This window comes from Emys orbicularis, chromosome 5 (assembly GCF_028017835.1).
Source record: "Emys orbicularis isolate rEmyOrb1 chromosome 5, rEmyOrb1.hap1, whole genome shotgun sequence".
Classification (NCBI taxonomy): domain Eukaryota; kingdom Metazoa; phylum Chordata; order Testudines; family Emydidae; genus Emys; species Emys orbicularis.
In genome coordinates, this window is record NC_088687.1 from 87736829 (window position 1) to 87757508 (window position 20680).

Consider the following 20680-nt stretch of genomic DNA (forward strand, 5'->3'; position numbering starts at 1 on the left):
GAATGCTGGTTCCTTTAGCTCTTTTATTAACTGTAGCATTTTCAACTGCCTGAATGAAACATATTTTTGAAAAAAGGTCAACATTTTGTTAACTTTCATTTTAAAAGAACCAGTTACCTTCACATCAAGGATTTATTCCAGATTTAGGGAAAGATTGTAGTGAAAATGAAGTAGACAAAAATTAACAAACTTTGCAAAGTTTGGTAAGGTGGGCTCATCTGAACATGTGTTTTAATACAGCCAAATATAAAATCACCGTCACAAGATGAGCCATTACTCTGGAATGCAGGGGCTCTGAAAAGGACTCACGGTTCATAGTAAATATGCTAATGGCCATAAGTTTCCACTGAGATTATGTAGCTAAAAGGGCAAATGCGATCCTTGCATCTATAAGCAGAAGAACATCACATAGGAGCAGGGAGGCAGAACCTAGCTCTGTATATGGCAGTACTGAGACCATTACTAAAATACTATGTCCAGTTCTGGTGTCCACTTCTAAATGAATACTGAAAAATTTGAAAGAGTTCAGAAAGGAGCTACAAGAACAATTTGAAGTCTGAAAAACATGCCTTATATAGTGAGAGACTTAAGACGCTCAATCTATTGAGTTTATCCAAGAGAAGTGTAGGAAATGAAATGATCATGGTCTACACTACCAGTACATATGTAGGGAAGGGATTCTGATAGTAGATGTCGCTAATATAGCGGAAAAAAGGCATAACGAGATTCTATGGTTGGAAGCTGAAGCTAGACAAAATGTCAGACTAGAAATAAGGTGCAAATATTTAACAGTAAGGGTAATTAACCATTGGAACATATTACGTACGAACGTGAGGATTTCTCCATCCCTTGAAGTCTAAATAAAGACTTGATATCTTTCTAGAAAGATATGCTATAGCTCATATAGAAGCTACAAGCCTAATCCAGAAATTATTGGGCGAGGTTCTATGGCAAGTGTTATAAAGGAGGTCAGACTAGAGGATTATAGGTGATCCCTTCTAACCTTATCTATAATCTATGAATGAGTCTTACAGTGGTTTTATTGAACAAAATTCAACATGATGAGCATAAACAACTTGAAGTTCTGAATTTCAATTTTTCTACTAGAAAAACTACTGCTGTGATATTCTTGGTGTATGTCTACACTACAATAAAACACCCACAGCTGATCTGTGTCAGCAGACTTGGGCTCACAGGGCTCAGGCTGTGGGACTATACAACTGCAGTGTAAACGTTCAGGTTCAGACTGGAGCCTGAGCTCTGGGACCCGGGAAGGGGAGAGGGACTCAGAAACCAGGCTCCAGCCCAAGTCCAAACATTTACACTGCAATTTTAATAGCCCCAGAGCCCAAGCCAACTGACACGGACCAGTCATGGATGTTTTACTGCAATGCAGACCATACCTCTGGAGTCTGTGAAGAAGTATACTCTACCTACTTGAAGGTCAGGACAAGCCTTCTGTAATGCTTGGATTTTTTCTTGAATCTCAATCAGTTTCCTTCTTTCTTCTTGAAGTTGTTTAAGTTCCCGCTGTTGCTGCTGAAGTTTAGCTTCATAGAATTTTTCTCTGTAGTAAGAGATATTAGCTGCATATTACTTAGTAAGAGATTTGATGGAATTGTGATCTTTTAAGATAATTAAAAGAGACCATATACCTTGCTTTTTCATTCAGTCTCACATCTTGCTGCAATTTGTTGGTGCTAGCTCTGATGTTATTTGGTTGCTGCTTTACCTCCTCTACTTCAGCCAAAAAGAAGTCACCCACATTAGCTGTATCAGCAGTAGTTGCTTCAGGCTCTGTCTCATCATCCTGTAACAGCAGGAGTGCAGTCAGCAATATTTTTCAATTGGTACATTGAAATTTTTAATCAACTATATTTTGTCAACAAATCTGGAAGCAAATCATGCTCCGGCCATATGTGTGTATATATAGTCTATATAGCTGGAGCAACAGTTTATAGATGGAGAGTAATTTATTGGAGTACTATGAACAAAAATAATATGACAGTTATTGAGGGACAAGAGTAGAGAAGGAATAGCCAGTGGTCACGACCCCATCTTAATGGGGTCACCAGGGCTGGCTTAGACTTGCTGGGGTCCAGGGCCGGCTTACACTTGCTGGGGTCCAGGGCCGAAGCCCAAGCCGCACCAACCGGGGCCGAAGCCCGAGCCTCAGGGCTTTAGCCCTGGGCTGCGGGGCTCAGGTTATAGACCCCCTGCCTGGGGCTGACCCCCAGCACAGCAGAGCTTGAGTGGGCTCAGGGCTTCAGTCCCCCCTCCTGGGATCGTGTAGTAATTTTTGTTGTCAGAAGGGGGTCACAGTGCAATGAAATTTGAGAACCCCTGGAATAGGCGATCGCCTGTTTAATCGTCCTCCTATTGAGATCCTGGCAAAACTCCCATAAACTTAACCAGAAACCAAACTGTGCCTGAAAGAGACAAATTTAAAAACATTTTAAAACAAAGTGCCCTTTATGTGGCTTAAAAGCCCCATTTTCTTGGCTTTTGATATTTTTTCCCCCCCATCTCATGTAAATTTAGGAATTTTTGGCTTAATCTAAAAGGCTATGAAGCTGAAGCAGCCATTCCTGTTGCTGTACAAGATGAACATTCTGAATCAAGAACCAATTAAAACAGAGGGATTATAGAAGCCAGAGCAGAGAGCTGCTTATTCACAATGCAGTTATTGATTATGCAAATAATTGTACTCAGATTAACTAAACTGCTGTCAGTCAGAAAGGTTGGAAGGATTCAAATGTACAGTTTAAAACTATTTGCACCACGATCGTGCACATCATAAATCCACAACCAGAGTACAGGGAACAGCATAACAAAAAACCCTAAATCTTAAAGTAGCTATTCAGCAGCTCTACTCTCTGGCTACGACAATTCCACTTACATAAGAAATAAAACGCACACTTTAATTAAATTCTCAGATTGTAAGAATTACAAATTTTTAATACTCTACAGGTTTTTATCTTTAAATTTACTTGCTGTGTAAAGGTAAAAGATGTACAGGTTTTTTTATTGCCTTCTGTGGGGTATTATGTTAATAAATCTTGTTTCAACTTAAAGTCAGGAGGAGGAATTGTTTGGGGAGACAATCAAAACCAATGAAAGAAAAATATTCTATTTAAAAACGTTAAAGAGACACAGGCAATTCTTATTTGGCCCACAAATTAAAGAGTTTGAAAACATCAAACTTTTATGAAAATATTGACCAATACATTTTTTTAAATTCTAGTAGAAACAGGTGATATTAAAAAAAATCTGTTCCCCTGCAGTGATCGAAAGCCAAAGTTGCAGACCTCAGAACCTGAAAGTGTGACTGATTTCACTAATATTCATTATCCAAGATGGAAAAAAATGCAAGAGTAATAGAGGATAAACACTGAAAAATTAGATTTTTAGAATTCAGTTAGGGATCTATGGTGTTTCATAAGAAAGTTTTTTATATTATAAATTTAAGTTTAAAGTCCCTCTGAAGCAGGGGTATTCAACCTTCTGCTTTCTGAGGCCCCACCAACATGTTATAAAAACTCCACGGCCCAGCTGTGCCTCAACAACTGTTTTCTGCATATAAAAGCCAGGGTTGACATTACAGGATAGCAAGCAGGGCAATTGCTCAGGCTTCGGCTTCAGCCCTGGGTTGCAGGGCTCGGGGCCCTCGGCTTCAGCCCCACATGGGGCTTGTCTTCACTATGGGGGTAAGTCGACCTAAGTTACGCTATTCCAGCTACATGAATAATGTAGCTGGAGTCGACGTAGCTTAGGTCGACTTACCCCGGTGTCTTTACTGCGCTGCATCGATGAGAGATGCTCTCCAGTCAACTTCCCTTACTCTTCTCAGAGAGCTGGAGTACCGGGGTCGACCCAAGAGCGCTCTGGTGTAGATTTAGCAGGTCTTCACTAGACCCACTAAATCAATCCCTGCTGCATCAATTGCAGCAGCGTCTATCTCCCCGTAGTGAAGACCAGCCCGTAGTGGGGCTTCGGCTTTCCGCCCTGTGCCCCAGCAAATCCAACAGTGGCCTTGCTTGGCAGACCCCCTGAATCCTGCTTGTGGCCCCCATGGGGCCCTGGACCTCTGGTTGATAACTGCTGCTTTAAAGAGCATTTTAGATTTGTGTTTCAAATGGACCACCTCCATATTAGACAAATCAAACTATTCTCCTTTTTCAAGTTTTACAGTGAGCACTACCACTCTATTAGTCTGATCTGTGCACAATGGAAAAAAAACCACACAGTTAGTTCATACACTCAAGAGTTAGTAGTTTGTTATTTGTTTTTTTTTAAAATCATGTTCATGGGCACGTAATAAGATTGTATTTGTAAAAAGTACCTGTACCATAGCTACAAGATTTTGTAACTGTTTAAGTTTTTGTTTTGCAGCTATAAGTCTACTGATCTTCTGCTCAAACTCAGCATCTCCAGCATCAGCATCAGCTACACTGCTTCTGCAGCTAGATAAAGAAACTTCACTGGCTCTGTCCTCTTCCACTTCGTCATCACCACCTTGTGATATATCAATATCTTTGTCACTGTCCCTATTACGACAATCTGAAGGAAAAACAGCAAAAACAGTGCCAATGTTGCAGATGAATACTAGTGAACTTGTTAAAAAAAATCACTAAATGTTCATACGACTAGTGCGTTTCAGATCTGAAGCTGTACTGCTCAATGAAAGGAATCCAATCTAGCATTTAAGCCCTTGTTGAACACTTAGTTTATATGCAAATCTGAAGCTCCCAAACCATGTAACCAGGAAGAAAGCCTAAGGAGTTAACAACATGCTCCCAAACACACACTCATCAGTTTTAGCTCTATATACAGTAATACTTCAATATCTTTTAAAACATACCTAATGTAGAAGACATATTTAAAGTCCTTAAGTTAGCAGCAGATCGGTTATTTATTTCACAGTCTGTATTAAGGTATCTTCCATCTCTGTTAGTAGTTCCACACTGCATGTTGGAATTGCTATTTATTTCACCCCAGCTACTAATTCCCTGTGGGTTTCTAGGAGAAAACATTCATCATATTAAAAATCGGTTCTCAGTCCATTAAAACTTTAAAAAAAAACTGGATAAGATATAAATGTTGAAAGAGACAAGCACATGGATTTTTTTTTTTAAACTTTCATCATTTTAGATTCATGTGCTAAACACTACAATTGCCAAGATAAAAGGTCATTCAAAACAATCACATACAAACCTTAACATCCCATTTCCCCTTTAGTGGGACAACCAAAATTCCCCAGTCCAGCTCTGCGCTACACCCCACATCTGTCACAGACAGGAGATGGTCTATAGCATAAAAGAGTCCTCTTTTTAAATAATATCTCCCATGTAGAGTTGAAGATGCTGGTCTGAACGTATAAAATGTTACATGGCTTGGGACCTGGTTACTTGAGAGATTATCCATGCACTCAAGTACATATGGAACCCCTTCAATGTGAACAGAAGAAGCCTTCGACAGGGGATATCCATGAACATCCCTCAACACTGCAATTCATATCCACTTTGATTCTCTAGACTAGATTTGTTAGCCTTCCAGGTACATTGCAAATCCCATCTTTATCTGTGACTATGTGAGGTAAGGGTGAGTTAGCAGCCTGATAAATTGAATGCATGGGACTACATTTAGATTTTATAAGGCCATTTAATGTGCCTGTTTATTCTTTCTGTGTCTTATCTTGAAATTCTAATAGGTATCAAGAGTTACATATTGATGCTATAAAATCTAAACAGGAACATTAATTTTGAAACACCATTTTAAAACTTTATAACATTTATATGAAGAGCTTACTTTAACCATGAAGTCCTTAGTGGAGTTTCATAGTGTAGTCAGCACAGGGTCTAATTCACAGTGCATAATTCTAGAGCTATTGTATATTTTAGGAAGACCTTTAAAATGACTTATCAACTGGATTAAGAAAAATATTGTATTAGCCAAGGTTAGGTTATCAGCATAATGAAGGGTATTTCAAATGAACTGACACAAAACAGTGTCAATTTAATCTAAGTATTAATAACTTCTGGTTAACCACACCATCGCACTATGCAGAACCTACAATAACTAAGGCCACAAAATTGAAGACAAAATATATAAAAAAAATGTAACCTAATATTGGTAACAGGTTGTGGATTCTCATTTTCCGAATCGCATTCTGATTCTCCTGTGTCGTCCTCTTTAGTGTTTTCATTCACGGCATCAGTCATCATATCAGATGTCTGTTCATAGTAATGAACTAACTCACGCAACTCATTCAATCTCTTACGAACTTCATTCAGTTTCCTGGAATGAAAGCAGAATACTTTATATGCATGTCCCTACTCGATTAAGAAACCTAAATGTAGCATTCAGTTCTTTATTAAACAGTGCTCTCAAAAAAAGTGCAGCAAACTTAATCAAATTTTAATTTTAACCAAGTCCTTATATACATAAACTAATTGATATTTAAATTTACTATAATTTGAGATCTGTAACAACCTTTGCTTGAAGATGTTCTGAAGCCCAAATTAATCTGTATGATATTTCACAGAAAATAATACTAATAAGATCTAACTTAAGATAACTAGTTTTTATTTCAGACTTTCTACATCTTTCAAAAATATGCTACTTAGGAAAAAAAAAAAAAACTTAAAACCTAACAAAAATGTATACAGAACCACTTAAGTTCATCACAGCAAATTAATTACATAATAAAATTAATAAAACATTTTACTGGAGCTTTTCTGTTGGGTTTAGATTGTCATCCTCTTCACTCTCATTCTGAGAAGCAATGGAATCAGGAGGATAAGGAACAGATGATGCTAGGCTGTTAGACTCTCCATTGATAACAGTTACTATGCCTACAGGAGCAGAGGCAGCTGAAGTTGTACTTCTTTGATCAATACTCCTTTGAGGAGAGCCTGACACAGGCAAGACTACAAAAAAAGGAAATGAAAAGTATCAAATTTGGCATCTTATTAAAAAGAAGTTACCAAAAAAGCCGCTTATTTGATTTACATAAAAATATGTAAAGATAGTAAGTATTAACAGAATATGCAGATCAGCAATAAAGGTCTGTCTTAGTTTTTGCAAATTTCATTGCATTTATTATAGGCGGGGCTGGTGGTGCTGCCTATTATGTTTGCCGCACACTTCTCATTATAAGACCCTATTTTCAGTTCCTTGTAACCTTACCAAACTGCAACCATTTGTGCTTAAGTTTTCCATGCTGGGTGTCTGCTTCGCACTGAGTTTGGTTGGAAAATTTCAGCCAAAAGAGTGCAATCATAATGAAGCAAGAAGTTAGAGAAAAATACGTTTTGCCCATATTAAAAAATTCTGTTAACCCTCTTTTTGAAAAGCTCTAGCACTTCAATGCTTTGTAGTGGGGACCTGAAACTTGGCAAGGCTGTGGCCTTGGTGACAGGGATGTGACTTTTGCTGTCCCCATAAAAATCTGCCCAAATTTGTCCCAGTTATAAGCATATGAAAAAGATCAGTTTGAACATGTTAAGTAAAAATTCTATGATTAGCTAAAAATTTCTCCTCAATGAGCACACTCAAGCTCCTGTGTGTGAGCAGACCTCGCATGTACCATCCCCAAAGAGCAACTGAGAAAGCTCCAGCCGAGATCTAACAGGGACAAAGCCTGGCTTTCCCTGTAATTGCTACTCTGTTTTAGGGCAGGGACAAACATCTCTCCTGTGCTCTCAATTGACCCTGCTGCTGGCACAGCAGCATGAAAGAGGAAGTTGTCAGATTTTAATGCAGAAGCTACACTGTCTCTATGAATTAAAGATTATGTCGTGATGAAATCTCCAGGAATACATCCAACCGAAATTCGCTACCCTAAACTACAAGTGTGCGCGCGCCTCGAATGGGGAGGCAAACGTAATTCTTGCATTTCCGAACCTTTCAGCACTTGCCTTTGCAACTTTCATAATAATCTTTTTTTAATGTAGTTATTTTGGATGTAATAGAACATAAATCTCAAGCTTAAGTCCTCAAATGTCAGGAAAAAAGTCACAATGATTCCACAGCAATCTAAAGGTTTGCCTACATGTACATATACAATACGAAAAGTCTCACTCCACAGGATTTCAACATTAGCAATGCGATATTATTTTGAAATGAATGGCTTTTTATAAAATGAAGTTAAATAAACTGAAGTATTAGTAAGCAGCCACTAGTTCTATTAAAATAAATTTTATAATCAATTAGATATTTGTATATTGTATTGAAGCTTACAATGGAGAAAGTTCAGCTTGCAAAACTACCATTGTTTCTCTTAACCATACACAAAACTCAATTTGAAAAACATGAATTGATGTACAATTTCATAAGGTTTTCAAGTATCAGAGGTGTAGCCGTGTTAGTCTCTATTGCATCTGAAAAAGGGGGGGGGGGGAGTGGGGGAATGAAAGCTTATGCCCAAATAAATCTGTTAGTCTTTAAGGTGGCTCCTTGTTGTTTTTATAAGGTTTTCAAAATTCTTTGTTCAATTGTCATTTTGATATGTGCATTTAAAATGAAAGGCAATATTTCTCATCTTCCAAATGTTGTTTCTTGGAGAGCTTTTATATCAAACGTTTAGTGTAGGTAAGTTGTAACAGTAAACAGAGATATTACAATTAAACCTATGAGTGATAGCTATAAGAAAGCTTTGCCAGCTCAACATCAGTTAAATCTTTGAAAGAATAACCACACTATTCACACTTATGGGTAACATGTAGCCTGGGGGTACCTAAGAGCAGACCACCTCCAAGTAGCGTCCACTAAATCACACATGCGCCTCTTCCTTCCCCTTCTCTCTGTGTCCCTGAATGTTTTGAGAGTGAAGCTACATAAGAGGGCAGTCTGCCCTCTACTACCTCAGTTCCTTCCACCACTAACCCAGAGAACCAAGGTAGGACTCTGAAAAAGAGGGGAAGGTGGGTGGGAAACGTGACTATATAGTCCTCTTGAAGAACTCTTGTGACAAGTAAGTAACTTATTTCCTCTTTGAGTGGCTTTGCATACTCCCCACTTACAGATAGTTTGCCAAGCAGTGCTGAAAACTCAGGCGGAGGGAACAAACTAGTAGTAATGGTTGAAGCACTGATCTACCAATTCTGGCGATCTGCTCTTGAAGTCAAATCCAAAGCGCAGTGTTTGGTAAAAGTATAGACTGACCTCCAAGCAGCAGCCTTACAGATTTTCCCAGTAGGAACATGTTTAAGGCACTGCTCTAGTAGAATGAGATTTTACAATACCATGCACAGGAATTAACAACATTCACTGATACACTCTTTAATAAATCTGGAAACAGTCTGAATATTACACTATTAACTACACTTTATTAGCATCTAAAACATGTAACGCTGATTTCCCTTTAGTAGCAGGAGGCCTAAGGGAAAAAATAGTAAATTAATAGTTTGATTGAAGTGAAATTCCAATACTACTTTTGGCAGAAACATGGGGTCAGGTCTAAGAGCTACCTTGTCTTTATGAAAAATAGTAAATGGCAGGTATCAGGCAGATAGTAAATGGCAGATCTGCCATCGGAGCACATAATCCACTCACCCTTCTGGATGATGGTCTAGCTATAATAAATACCATCTTAATAGACAAATAAAAGAAGAAACACTCTGCCAAAGGTTCAAGGGGTGGTTTCATCAGCCTGGTCAAGACCAAATGGAAATCCCATGGAAGGGCTGGATCCCTCAAACAAGAATACAGATTGGACAACCCCTTCATAAACTGTTTAACTGAAATCATGCACAAATAGTCATCTACCATCAATCAAATCATGGTAAGCAGAAATAGATACCAAATGAACTGTTAAAGAAGCATGAGATAAGCCTTCAGACTTCAAATACATTAAATACTCTAAAACAGATGGAACAGAAGCGGAGACTGGAGAATCAGATTTGTCCAGAACATCCAAGAGACAAATCTAGTCCATTTCAAACAACACTCTCTTATGGATAACTTCCTTGAATTAAACAATAAATCATGGACCACAGAGGAACAGCATTGTTCAATATTAGTCAAAGTCAAATAGCCCAAGCCGTCAGATGAAGAGTATCCTGCCCTGTTGTTGCGACAGCTGGTCTGGAGACAAAGGGAGACTTTTGTGAATCCCGCTCAACAGATGAAGAAGTACCACTACTGTCTCAGCCAAGCTGGGCAATTGCATCATCACTGCCTTGTTTTGATGTACTTTCCTCACCAATTTCTAAATTAATAAGAGTGAATCAACAGAAGACCCTTTCCACAGTGTAGCAGGAACGTGACTGAAATGGACTGCTTGTCTCTTCCTGTTCTTGAACAGTAGAGGGGACACTTCAGGTAAGAATAAGTGCCTCCTTGCTTGTTGATGTAATACATAGCCATTGCATTGTTCATCGCTACCTGAACAACCTTTCACTTTATGTGAGGAAGAAAGGATCTGAGGGCCAAGTGAATTCCAACACATTTATATTCAAGTTCTTTTTGCGAGAGAGCCAATGGCCTCAAACTGTAATATGACCCAGCTGAGCTCCCCAGCCATTGTTGGTTATCGCAACCAAAGGCGAAGGAGGATTGAACAAGACTCCTCTGAAGACTTATGATTTGTCTTCCACCACATCAATAAATTTAGGACATGCTGAGGCACGATGACAAACATTTGAAGACTGTCCAGATTGGGTCTGTAAACCTGAGCTCTCCAGGGCTACACTGACCTCATTCTGAGACAAGCACACGGAGTCCTGTAAATGGTTGCTGCCAGAAGGCTCATGAGATCTAGAAAGAAAATCACCTTCTGGGTCAGACTCAGCTGGATGTACAAAAACATATTGTTCTACCTTCAGAGACCTTTCCTCTTGGAGAAAAGCCCTTCCCCTCCTGTTACCAAGTCCAATATAGAACCTATGAAATTAAGTCTCTGAATTGGGCAGAGATTCAACTTTTTCATGCTCAACAGCAGTCCCAGCTCTGTAAATAAGGAGACTGTGGAGTTGATGTGAAGTAGCGGGTCCTCTTGTGCAGACGATTTCAGCAGCCAATCCTGCAAATATGAGAAAAACAAAAATATCCTGCTTTCTTAAATGCCCTACTACTACAGAGAGATACTCTGCAACCCCAAGAGTCTTTACAGAAAGGCCAACTGGCAGGACCTTGTACTGGAAATGTTCTTGAGCCACCAAAAAACGCAGGTACTTCTGATGGTTCAGCCAGATTGAAGTATGTAAATATCTGTCCTTTTCTATCAAGAATTGTGAACCAATACACAGTTGAAAGCGAGCGGATTATGAAAGACAGGTTTAGCATTTGAAACTGGAACTTCTGAATGTACTTGTTCAATCTTCCCAAATTTTAAACTGGATGGAATCTCCCATCTTTTTTCCTGTACCAGGAAGCGTCCTGAATAAAAACCCTGAGGCCAAAGATATTTGGGAACCTCTTCGACAGCACCTGTCAAGAAGGAATTTTTGAACCTCTGATAGAAAGACAGCCTTGCAAGAAAGCTCCTTGTAACGGGAAAGGTAGGGGAAATTGAAAGGGGACCGTTTTTCAAACTGCACAGCTAGCCATCCTCTAATTTCTAGAGCCTAACTTGTCTGATTTAATACGCCTTCAATTGTTACTGAAAAGGGCTATCCTGTCTCCAAATAATAGAAGGGAGGGATCCTCATTAATTGGTTCATGACTCTTGATTGTCACATCAAATCTGAGGCCTGGTAGCTGAGGAAGCCGAAGAAGAAAGAGCAGGCTGTTTTGTCTTATGTCTGTATCTGGAAGCCCACTTTCTTGTGCTGGCTCAGCAACAAGCTTTTTGATGATATTGTTGATGTCTCTGATTTGAGGAAAAATAAGCAGATGACTGAGGGCAAACCGGTCTCTGATAGAGGAAAGACGGCATCTTCTTCTGACCAAGAGATGAAGACCCAGTGATTGAGCAGTGGATTTAGTAGCCTTTAATTTCTCCAACAGTTTGCTGATCTTGCTGCTGAAAAGACCATACCCCCGTCATAAGGAAAATCTTCAACTTAAATTTTGGTATCCACCCCAATGAAGAGGGATGAAACCATGCATATCTCTTTAAGATAACTGCAGATGTCAATGCTCTAGTGGAAGAGTCTGAAGCATTAAACCAAGTCTGAGTGTATGCTTCACCACATTTTGAGCCTCCATCAAAATAGTATTTGCCAGCCTTCTGTTATCTGGCAAATCCTGAACAGAATGTTGCCATCTTTCCCCACAGATGGAATTGGCAACAGGTCAGGACCTCCTGGTAATTAGCCACATTAATAACCAAGAGAAGAGGAGGGGGGGGGGGGGACTTTTCCCAAGAACATTGATCTTTTTTCCCTTTCAGTCAGCAGTAGTTGATGGGCCTGACCAGACCTAAGCCTATTATTGGCAGCAGCCATCACCAGTGAATTAGGGACAGGGTGAATGGGGGGGGGGGGGAAAAAAAAAAAAAAAAAACCACCGGGGTTATCTCATACAATTTATCTGTTTTGGGTTTTTTCAGAAATAGGTGGACAGGAAGGGGGGGTGGGGGGGATCATCCAAACAGTACTAGCAGGCTATAGGAGAGTATCCAGCATCGGAAATGATATTCTATTCCTAGAGGCAAACCCAAGAACATGACCGGGTGGGAATTTTCCTCCACGGTCAAAGGTGGTAAAAGTTCAATGTGAATGCCATGTGGTCCACCAGGTCATGAAACTGCAAAGTGTCCTCAAAATGAGATGATGCAGAAGCAACTCTCACACTGAGTCACCTGCCTCCACAATTCTCCTGGCAGGGGAAGAGGAGCAATATGCAGAAGACAAGTGGTAATGGGGGCCTGGAGTCACTTGGGTATTGCGGGACTGTCGATGACTGCCCTCCTGGATGAGAGGGGTTGCACAAGTGGAAGGGGCAGGCTTTTGAAATGCCTGGGAGAACTTAAATAGGTAGGGGAAAAAAGGGGCACAACTGCTATACAAGTTGATTTAAGGAAGATCATACTATGAAGTAACAGGAAATTCAGTATTACACAATGGGCAAGACAATGGACTTATCACATGTCCCCTACATTAAGAATGACACTAACCAATCAATATAAGAAGGAACAGGAGGCATCTTTCTCCAAGAGGATGGCAACAGGACACTGCATCTGCACCGTCTTTTTTGAAGTTTCAGTTCTTCAAAAGCACTCCTGTGCGATCTTCTATTCAGGAGTGAATTAGTCTCTCTCACAATTAAAGCAGAAAACCTTGCCTGAAAACTTGGCTGGGGCAGGATCCTCAACCTAGGCACCTTTACATCTTCAAAGTCACATTTAAAACTCTGTTGCTGAATCACCCAACCTTGAAACAGAAGCCCTGAATAATGTTTCTGAAACCTCTGGGCCCTTACAAAGATTTTAACACCTGTGTCTCAAAGAAAACTAGAAGCCAGAATTTTATTTCCCGGACAATGAGGAAGACAAGACTGCCACGTGGACAGAAACCAAGCCCCTCAGAAACATTTAAACAGCTAGTCACAGAGGGTGTGAGGAGTACAAGCTGGCAAACTTGTCTTAGGGTACGTCTATACCCAGCCGCTAGTTCGGCGGCTGGCAATCGAACTTCTGGGTTCGACTTATCGCGTCTTGTCTGGACGCGATAAGTCGAACCCGGAAGTGCTCGCCGTCGACTGCGGTACTCCTGCTCGGCGAGAGGAGTACCGCGGAGTCGACGGGGGAGCCTGCCTGCCGCATCTGGACCGAGGTAAGTTCGAACTAAGGTACTTCGAACTTCAGCTATGTTATTCACGTAGCTGAAGTTGCGTACCTTAGTTCGATTTGGGGGGTTAGTGTAGACCAAGCCCTAGAGAGAAAAGTAGTCAGTCAGTACAACTGTAAAGTTCCCATCTGTTGTACGAAAAGAACTAAATACCAAGTGTGTAGATCAGAACAACAACAACAAAAATTCCCTGTAAAGTATGCCAATTTAAAAAAAAACAGTTATATTAAAGGAAAAAAGAACGGAAAATAAAATTTCTAATGAAATTTTACCTTTTATTACAAACACAAAATGACAGAGGGGAAAAATCTTGTTTTTAATTTACTTTATGCATTTGACAGAAGTGTGTATACAGTAAATTTCATTGTTTGCCCCTATATATTCAGTTTCTACTGTTTGTTTTGGCCTTTCAGTAAGAGAAGACAAATATTTAAAAGATAGGAAAATGATTTTTAACACCACAAATATTGGCCAGGAATTCAGGGCAAAGCATAGCACTGAAACTATTTAACTCTGTGTCCGTTTAAGTCTTAGCCATTCTAAAGCAGAAAGGTTAACTTTACAGATCTCAGTTAGTGTAAACCTTCCCAAACATTTCAGGAACTTAGCCATAAAAAGTGCTATCAGCAGAGGGAGCAACTTATCACTAAGGTTCAATGAATCATTTTAACATAAGAAAGTAATTAAATTTCATTATTTTCAAGACAACGGAGGAAGTTACTGAAAAAAAAAAATCACATTAAAATGCACTTTTTGCCTGTAACATTGGGTATTTCCACAGTTACAGAGGTAAAGTTCTATAGTCAGATTCTTCACTAAATCAGTATGGTGGACTTTCAAATACTATAAAGCAAAAGATTATTACCACAGAAAAAACACTTAGTTCTGTATTTAAATCACTACATTCAAAAGGAAACGTTCCATTAAAATGTGTTATTACTGAAAGCTACACAAATGACAATACTTCCAGGAGAAAGACACGATGGGTGAAGGAATATCTTTTATTGAACCAACTCCTGTTGATGGAAGGGACATGCTTTCGAACTTCAGAGAGCTTTTCCTCAGGTCTGGAGAAGGTAACCAGAGTGTCTAAGCTAAATACAAGGTGGGACAGATTGTTAAGAACAAGAAGTTCACACGTGTTGCAGGAAGAGCTCTATGAAGCTTGAAAGCTAGTCCATTTCACCAACAGAAGTTGGTCCAATAAAAGGTATTACCTTCCGCACCTTTCTCTGTCGCGTCCTGGGACCAACACAGCTACAATACTGCAAACAATACTTCCATGTACTAAGATCAGTGACAATTCTGAGTCATTAGTTGCAGGTTATGTTTAAAAGAACTATAAACTACATTAAACAAATGCGTTCTGCATACATTTACTTACAGGAGGAGTTGTTCAGATGCTGGTCACGAAGTGTGTGAAGTTCTCCTAACAACTTGTCCATTTTTTGTTTTTTACCTTGCAACATTCTCATCTTGCTAAAAAGTTGCGCTTTCTCATCAGATAAGTGCAGTGACATAGAAGAATTTCTACTTTGTGAAATCTCTCTAGTAAGTGAAAGACTTTCTGCTTGCCTTCTATTATCTGGCACAGGTTGAGTCTAAAAATAAATAAAGTTCATTTTAGTAGCAGTACTGTGAAAATGCCATAGTAATTTGCTAGTTACCTTTCCCAATTCCAGAAAAAAGTCAAAAAATACCTCATTTAACTTGAGCTCAAGGCTAGTGCTAAGACTCCATAACAGAAAACCAAGGTTCTCAAACTAAACAATAGTTAGCTCTTATATAATTCCAACTGCATAGTAACTAGTACGGATTGTGATGTGAAACTGTTGCTCTTGGCTTCCAAGAACCATGTATAAACTGACACTAAGCTTGTATCAGTCAACGAATAACCACTTCTATCGAAAGTAAAAACAACAACATAGAAAGCATCAATTGGAATAAAAACAAAAAAACTTTACAATCAAATCCAGTTAATGTTTACATATAATAAAAAATGTCAAACTTGTCATAGGGTTTTTTAAACTGAATATTGTATTTTAAACATGTAGCCCTACATACAATTCTTGTTATGACTTGTGCAAGTAACCTACAGGGCATATTACTGAAAATGTAATTAGAACAAACCATACTCAGCAAGTCAGACAAGTACAGGCAAAATTTACACAGGCATTTAAGAGGTAGCAATACAAAAAGCTTAAATTTTGTGCATCACAGCAACAAGCTCTAAGAAACAAGCTCTTTTAACTGCATTTTATTGCCACAAAGACTTAAGAAAATGTTATCAAAACAGCAATCACTCTCATTGTGTGAGAAAGTATACTGAAAACTAAGTCAGAATAGCTTTGCAATAAACCTATTTATTCAAGTATTTTTAAGACCCTTATAGGGAAAATGATCTAAAATACACACAGCAACACGATATTAAAAAAAAAAAAAAAAAAGGTTACCTGAGATTCATGAAGCTGATTGTGAAAACGCTGGATTAGGTCATTTAATTCTTCATTTAGTTCAGATGTAAGACTCACTCCTGAAATGCTACCTGTGGTCTCTGTTACAACTACAGAAAACAGTAAGTCCAAAACATTAAACTAAAAAGGTTAATTTGAGAAAATGGTTTTTAAGATTTCAAAATAAGTAAATACCATAGCTACTAACATACAGCACTGGTTAGACAAATTTATCTTATTTGTCAACTGCACTAACCAAATCCTCTGCGTACATTATAGAAATTTAAACTAAACTGAAAATCCTTAGAAAAACAGATTTTTTTTTTTTGGATGACACCTTCCCAACCCCAGAAAGAATTCATAATTTGATGTGGACAGCACTATGTCAGCAGGAGAGACTCTCCTGCCAACATAGCTAAGGGTGCTTGTTGGGGATGGTTCAGTTATGCCGGCAGGAGAGCTCTCTCCTGCCAGCAAAGAGCAGCTACACAGGAGACCTTACAGTAGCACAGCTGTGCCACTATAAGGTCCATAGTGTAGACATAGCCTCAGTCAATGTACAGTTTCACTGTGAAAACCGACTATGCAAAAGCATACCTTGTTCAGCAGATCTGTTCCTTTTGTGGTTTTGGTTTGTTTTTTGTTGTTCCCACAAAAATCAGTTAAGTTCAGTTTTTGTTGTGTTTTTTGTTTTATTTAAAAACTGTATGGCCCTGTAGAATCAACACTGCTAAGAAGAATGAGCTGGACAGTGTACTTCTCATTTATTTATCAACAGAACTCTATGTTCCAGTCAGTTACAGTCAAAGACAATGGATTATATGGGTGTAAAGGCAGCATATAATTTGGCCTCCAGAACCTTTAATGACCATGGTATGCTAGAAGGAAATACCTCAGTCTGACATTCAAATCTGATTTGCAGGGCTAGCAGTTAGGAAAAAAGGTACATTTTTACTTGCGAAAACATATTTGATATGGAAATCAAGAGAAACATAGAACTCTACAACACTATTTTAAAAACAATCACTTGTCAAAACAAACCAGGACCTTAAATATCCACCAATTTTAGCCATACCAGAGTGTGGGTGTCTGGCCTATTTTTAACTTCACATTAATAGTTTGTTTAATAAACCCTTAACTGGGTTTATTTTTAAAATGTAACATTTTATTTTACATCATTTTTTTTTCCTTTTCCCTGTCCCTGCTTCTTCTACCTTCTTCAACACAAGGGTTAGTGGGATGCTGCTTTGAGTATCACCAGGACAAATGTGACACAAATAAGAGTAGCACCAGGGAACAGCGAATAAGCCTCTCCTTAAGGGTAACTTAAGTAAGCCTCTCCTCTGTCTACCACCTCCTCTTCCTATGAAGAAAGGTTATTTCTGTAGGAGAGAGAAGAGTATGGGACTTCAGATTTCTACTAGTACTGGGAAGTTTGCTTAGGGCAAGAGACACCATAAGGCAGAGCTGAAGGTGCCCAGAAGCTGATTCAGGAAGAAATGCAAGGAAGAAATGCCTTCCCCAGAACCATGGTATGCCCTATATTTGAGATTGGGCAACCGGAACTGCAGCCAGTATTCAAGGTGTGGGCATAACATGGATTTATATAGTGGCGTGATATTTTCTGTCTTATTATCTCTATATATAAGAATTAGAAAAGGTACGGAGGACAACAAAAAATGATTGAGGATATGGAACAACTTCCCTATGAGGAGAGATTAAGAAGACTGGGACTTTCCACTTGGAAAAGAGATGACTAAGGGAGGATATGATAGAAGTCCATATAATCATGAATGATGTAGATAAAGTGATTAAGGAAATGTTATTTACTCCTTCACAAAAGCACAAGAAGTATGGGTCACCCAATGAAAATAATAGGCAGCAGGTTTAAAACTAAGAAAAGGAAGTACTACTTCACACAACACACAGTCAACCTGTGCAACGCTTTGCCAGGGGATGTTGTGAAGACCAAAGCTATAACAGGATTCAAAAAAGAATTAGGTAAGTTCACAGAGGATGGGTCCATCAATGGCTATTAGCCAGGATGGGTAGGGATGCAACACCATGCTCTGAGTGTCCCTGGGAATGGGTGACAGGAGATGGATCACTTGATGATTGCCTGTTCTGTTCATTCCCTCTGACCTGGCACTGGCCACTGTTGGAAGACAGGATACTGGGCTAGATGGACCATTGGTCTGATCCAGTATGGCCGTTCTTATGTTCTACTAGCTACCTGAATGATGCTCCAATCTCATAGCAAAATCATCCTGTATGGTCCTTCTATCCCACCTCAAAGTTGGCTTGTTAGGACAGGACACAGGAAGAGATCAATTACTACAGGCAGAGCCCTAGGCTACAATTTTGCTGGTCAGTTTGGCCTGGTCTACACTAACCCCCCACTTCGAACTAAGGTACACAAATTCAGCTACGTTAATAACGTAGCTAAATTCGAAGTACCTTAGTTCGAACTTACCGCGGGTCCAGACGCTGCAGGCAGGCTCCCCCGTCGATGCCGCGTACTCCTCTCGCTGAGCTGGAGTACCGGCGTCGACGGCAAGCACTTCCGGGATCGATCCCAGAAGATCGATCACTTACATCCGGACCAGGAAGTAAGTATAGATGTACCCTTTGTTGGTGCTATTGTTACGTGTGATGTTACATGTCAGACAAGCAATGCACTCCATTTCTAAGGACGACAAGGCAGAAGTTAGGCGAAGGGAAATTTGAAGTCAAACAATTTTAAAATGATTTTCTCCCAATTAGGAATTTGCTAAACAAGCTTTTAAAAAACAACATGTATGGTACACATTCTGTGGGGATGGTAAGCAGATCTGAGACCATCACCATCTAACTTCCAAATAATTTATCATTCGAGGTTGTTTAACGCTGATCTCAAATCACTTCTGTTATTACTTTCCAAAAAATTTTATCTTTGGGCAGACACCAAATGTGAGAAGTTTCAACCCCAAAGATTTTGGCTATGTTAAGGAAGTGTTAAAGTACAGGTTTATAATGGAACAACACTTAAACACATCACAACCACTATAAAGATAAGTTAACAGTTGGAGGCAAGTCTACAATTCAGATTCTTTAGAATCTGAAATCTACTTTTATATTTGGTTAAGATACAGTAATCAAATTTAAACTATAACTGTTCTGTTCTTCCTTACTCAAGAAAGCTTTAAAAATACGTTTGAGTTTTTAAAGTAAACTTTGGTGGCTCATCTCTAAGTACCAGGAAGGAACTTATGGTTTTAAGTAGGGCTGTCCAGCAATTAAAAAAATTAAATTAAAAATTGTTAAAAAATAATAGAATACCATTTATTTAAATTTTTGGATGTTTTCTACATTTTCAAATATATTGATTTCAATTACAACAGAATACAAAGTGTACAGTACTCACCTTATATTTATTTTTGATTACAAGTATTTGCAATATAAAAAAGAAAAGAAATAGTAATTTTCAATTCACCTTATACAAGTACACCTCTACCCCGATATAACGCGACCCGACCTAACACAAATTCGGATATAACACGGTAAAGCAGCGCTCTGGGGGGGGAGGGGGGGATGGGGCTGCGCACTCCGGTGGATCAAAGCAAGTTCAATATAACGCGGTTTCACCTATATCGCAGTTAGATTTTTTGGTTCCCGAAGCTAGCGTTATATCGGGGTAGAGGTGTATGGTAGTGCAATCTCTATCATAAAAGTTGAACTTACAAATGTAGAATTATGTTAAAAAACTGCATTAAAAATAAACATGTAAAATTTTAGAGCCTGCAAGTCCACTCCGTCCTACTTCTTGTTCAGCCAATCGCTCAGACAAACAAGTTTGTTTACATTTGCAGGAAATAATGCTGCCCACTTCTAGTTTACGTCACCTGAAAGTGAGAACAGGAGTTTTCATGGCACTGTTGTAGCCAGCGTCACAAGATATTTACATGCCAGATGTGCTAAAAGATTCACACATCCCTTCATGCTTCAACCACCATTCCAGGGGACATGCGTCCATGCTGATGACGGGTTCTGCTCAGTAACAATCCAACGCAGTGCGAGCCACTGCACGTTTACTTTCATTATCTGAGTCAGATGCCAGCAGCAGAAGGTTGATTTTCTTTTTTGGTGGTTCGAGTTCTGTAGTTTCTGCATCAGAGTGTTGTTCTTTTAAGTCTTCTAAAACATGCTCCACATCTCGGCCCTCTCAGATTTTGGAAGGCACTTCAGATTTTTAAACCTTGGGTCAAGTGCTGTAGCTATCTTTAGAAATCTCACATTGGTACCTTCTTTGTGTTTTGTGAAATCTGCAGTGAAAGCGTTCTTAAAATGAACAACATGTGCTGGGTAATCATCCAAGATGGCTATAACATGAAATATACAGCAGAATGGGGGTAAAACAGAGTAGGGCACATACAATTCTGCCCCAAGGAATTCAGTCACAAATTTAATTAACTCATAATTTTTTTTAAACGAGCGTCCTCAGCATGGAAGCATGTC

General features: G+C 39.2%; 1 protein-coding gene across 1 annotated transcript in view; it reads right to left on the reverse strand.

Annotated features, from left to right (window-relative positions):
* Window positions 1-20680, reverse strand: part of PCM1 (pericentriolar material 1) — an 80916-nt gene that overhangs the window by 43642 nt on the left and 16594 nt on the right. The window contains exons 8-15 of the mRNA XM_065405173.1: window positions 16187-16296; window positions 15118-15334; window positions 6728-6929; window positions 6124-6297; window positions 4862-5019; window positions 4343-4560; window positions 1656-1810; window positions 1438-1567 (exon numbers count right to left, since the gene is read on the reverse strand). Of these exons, the coding sequence (XP_065261245.1) occupies window positions 1438-1567; window positions 1656-1810; window positions 4343-4560; window positions 4862-5019; window positions 6124-6297; window positions 6728-6929; window positions 15118-15334; window positions 16187-16296 (1364 nt within the window). The remainder of the gene's footprint in view (window positions 1-1437; window positions 1568-1655; window positions 1811-4342; window positions 4561-4861; window positions 5020-6123; window positions 6298-6727; window positions 6930-15117; window positions 15335-16186; window positions 16297-20680) is intronic.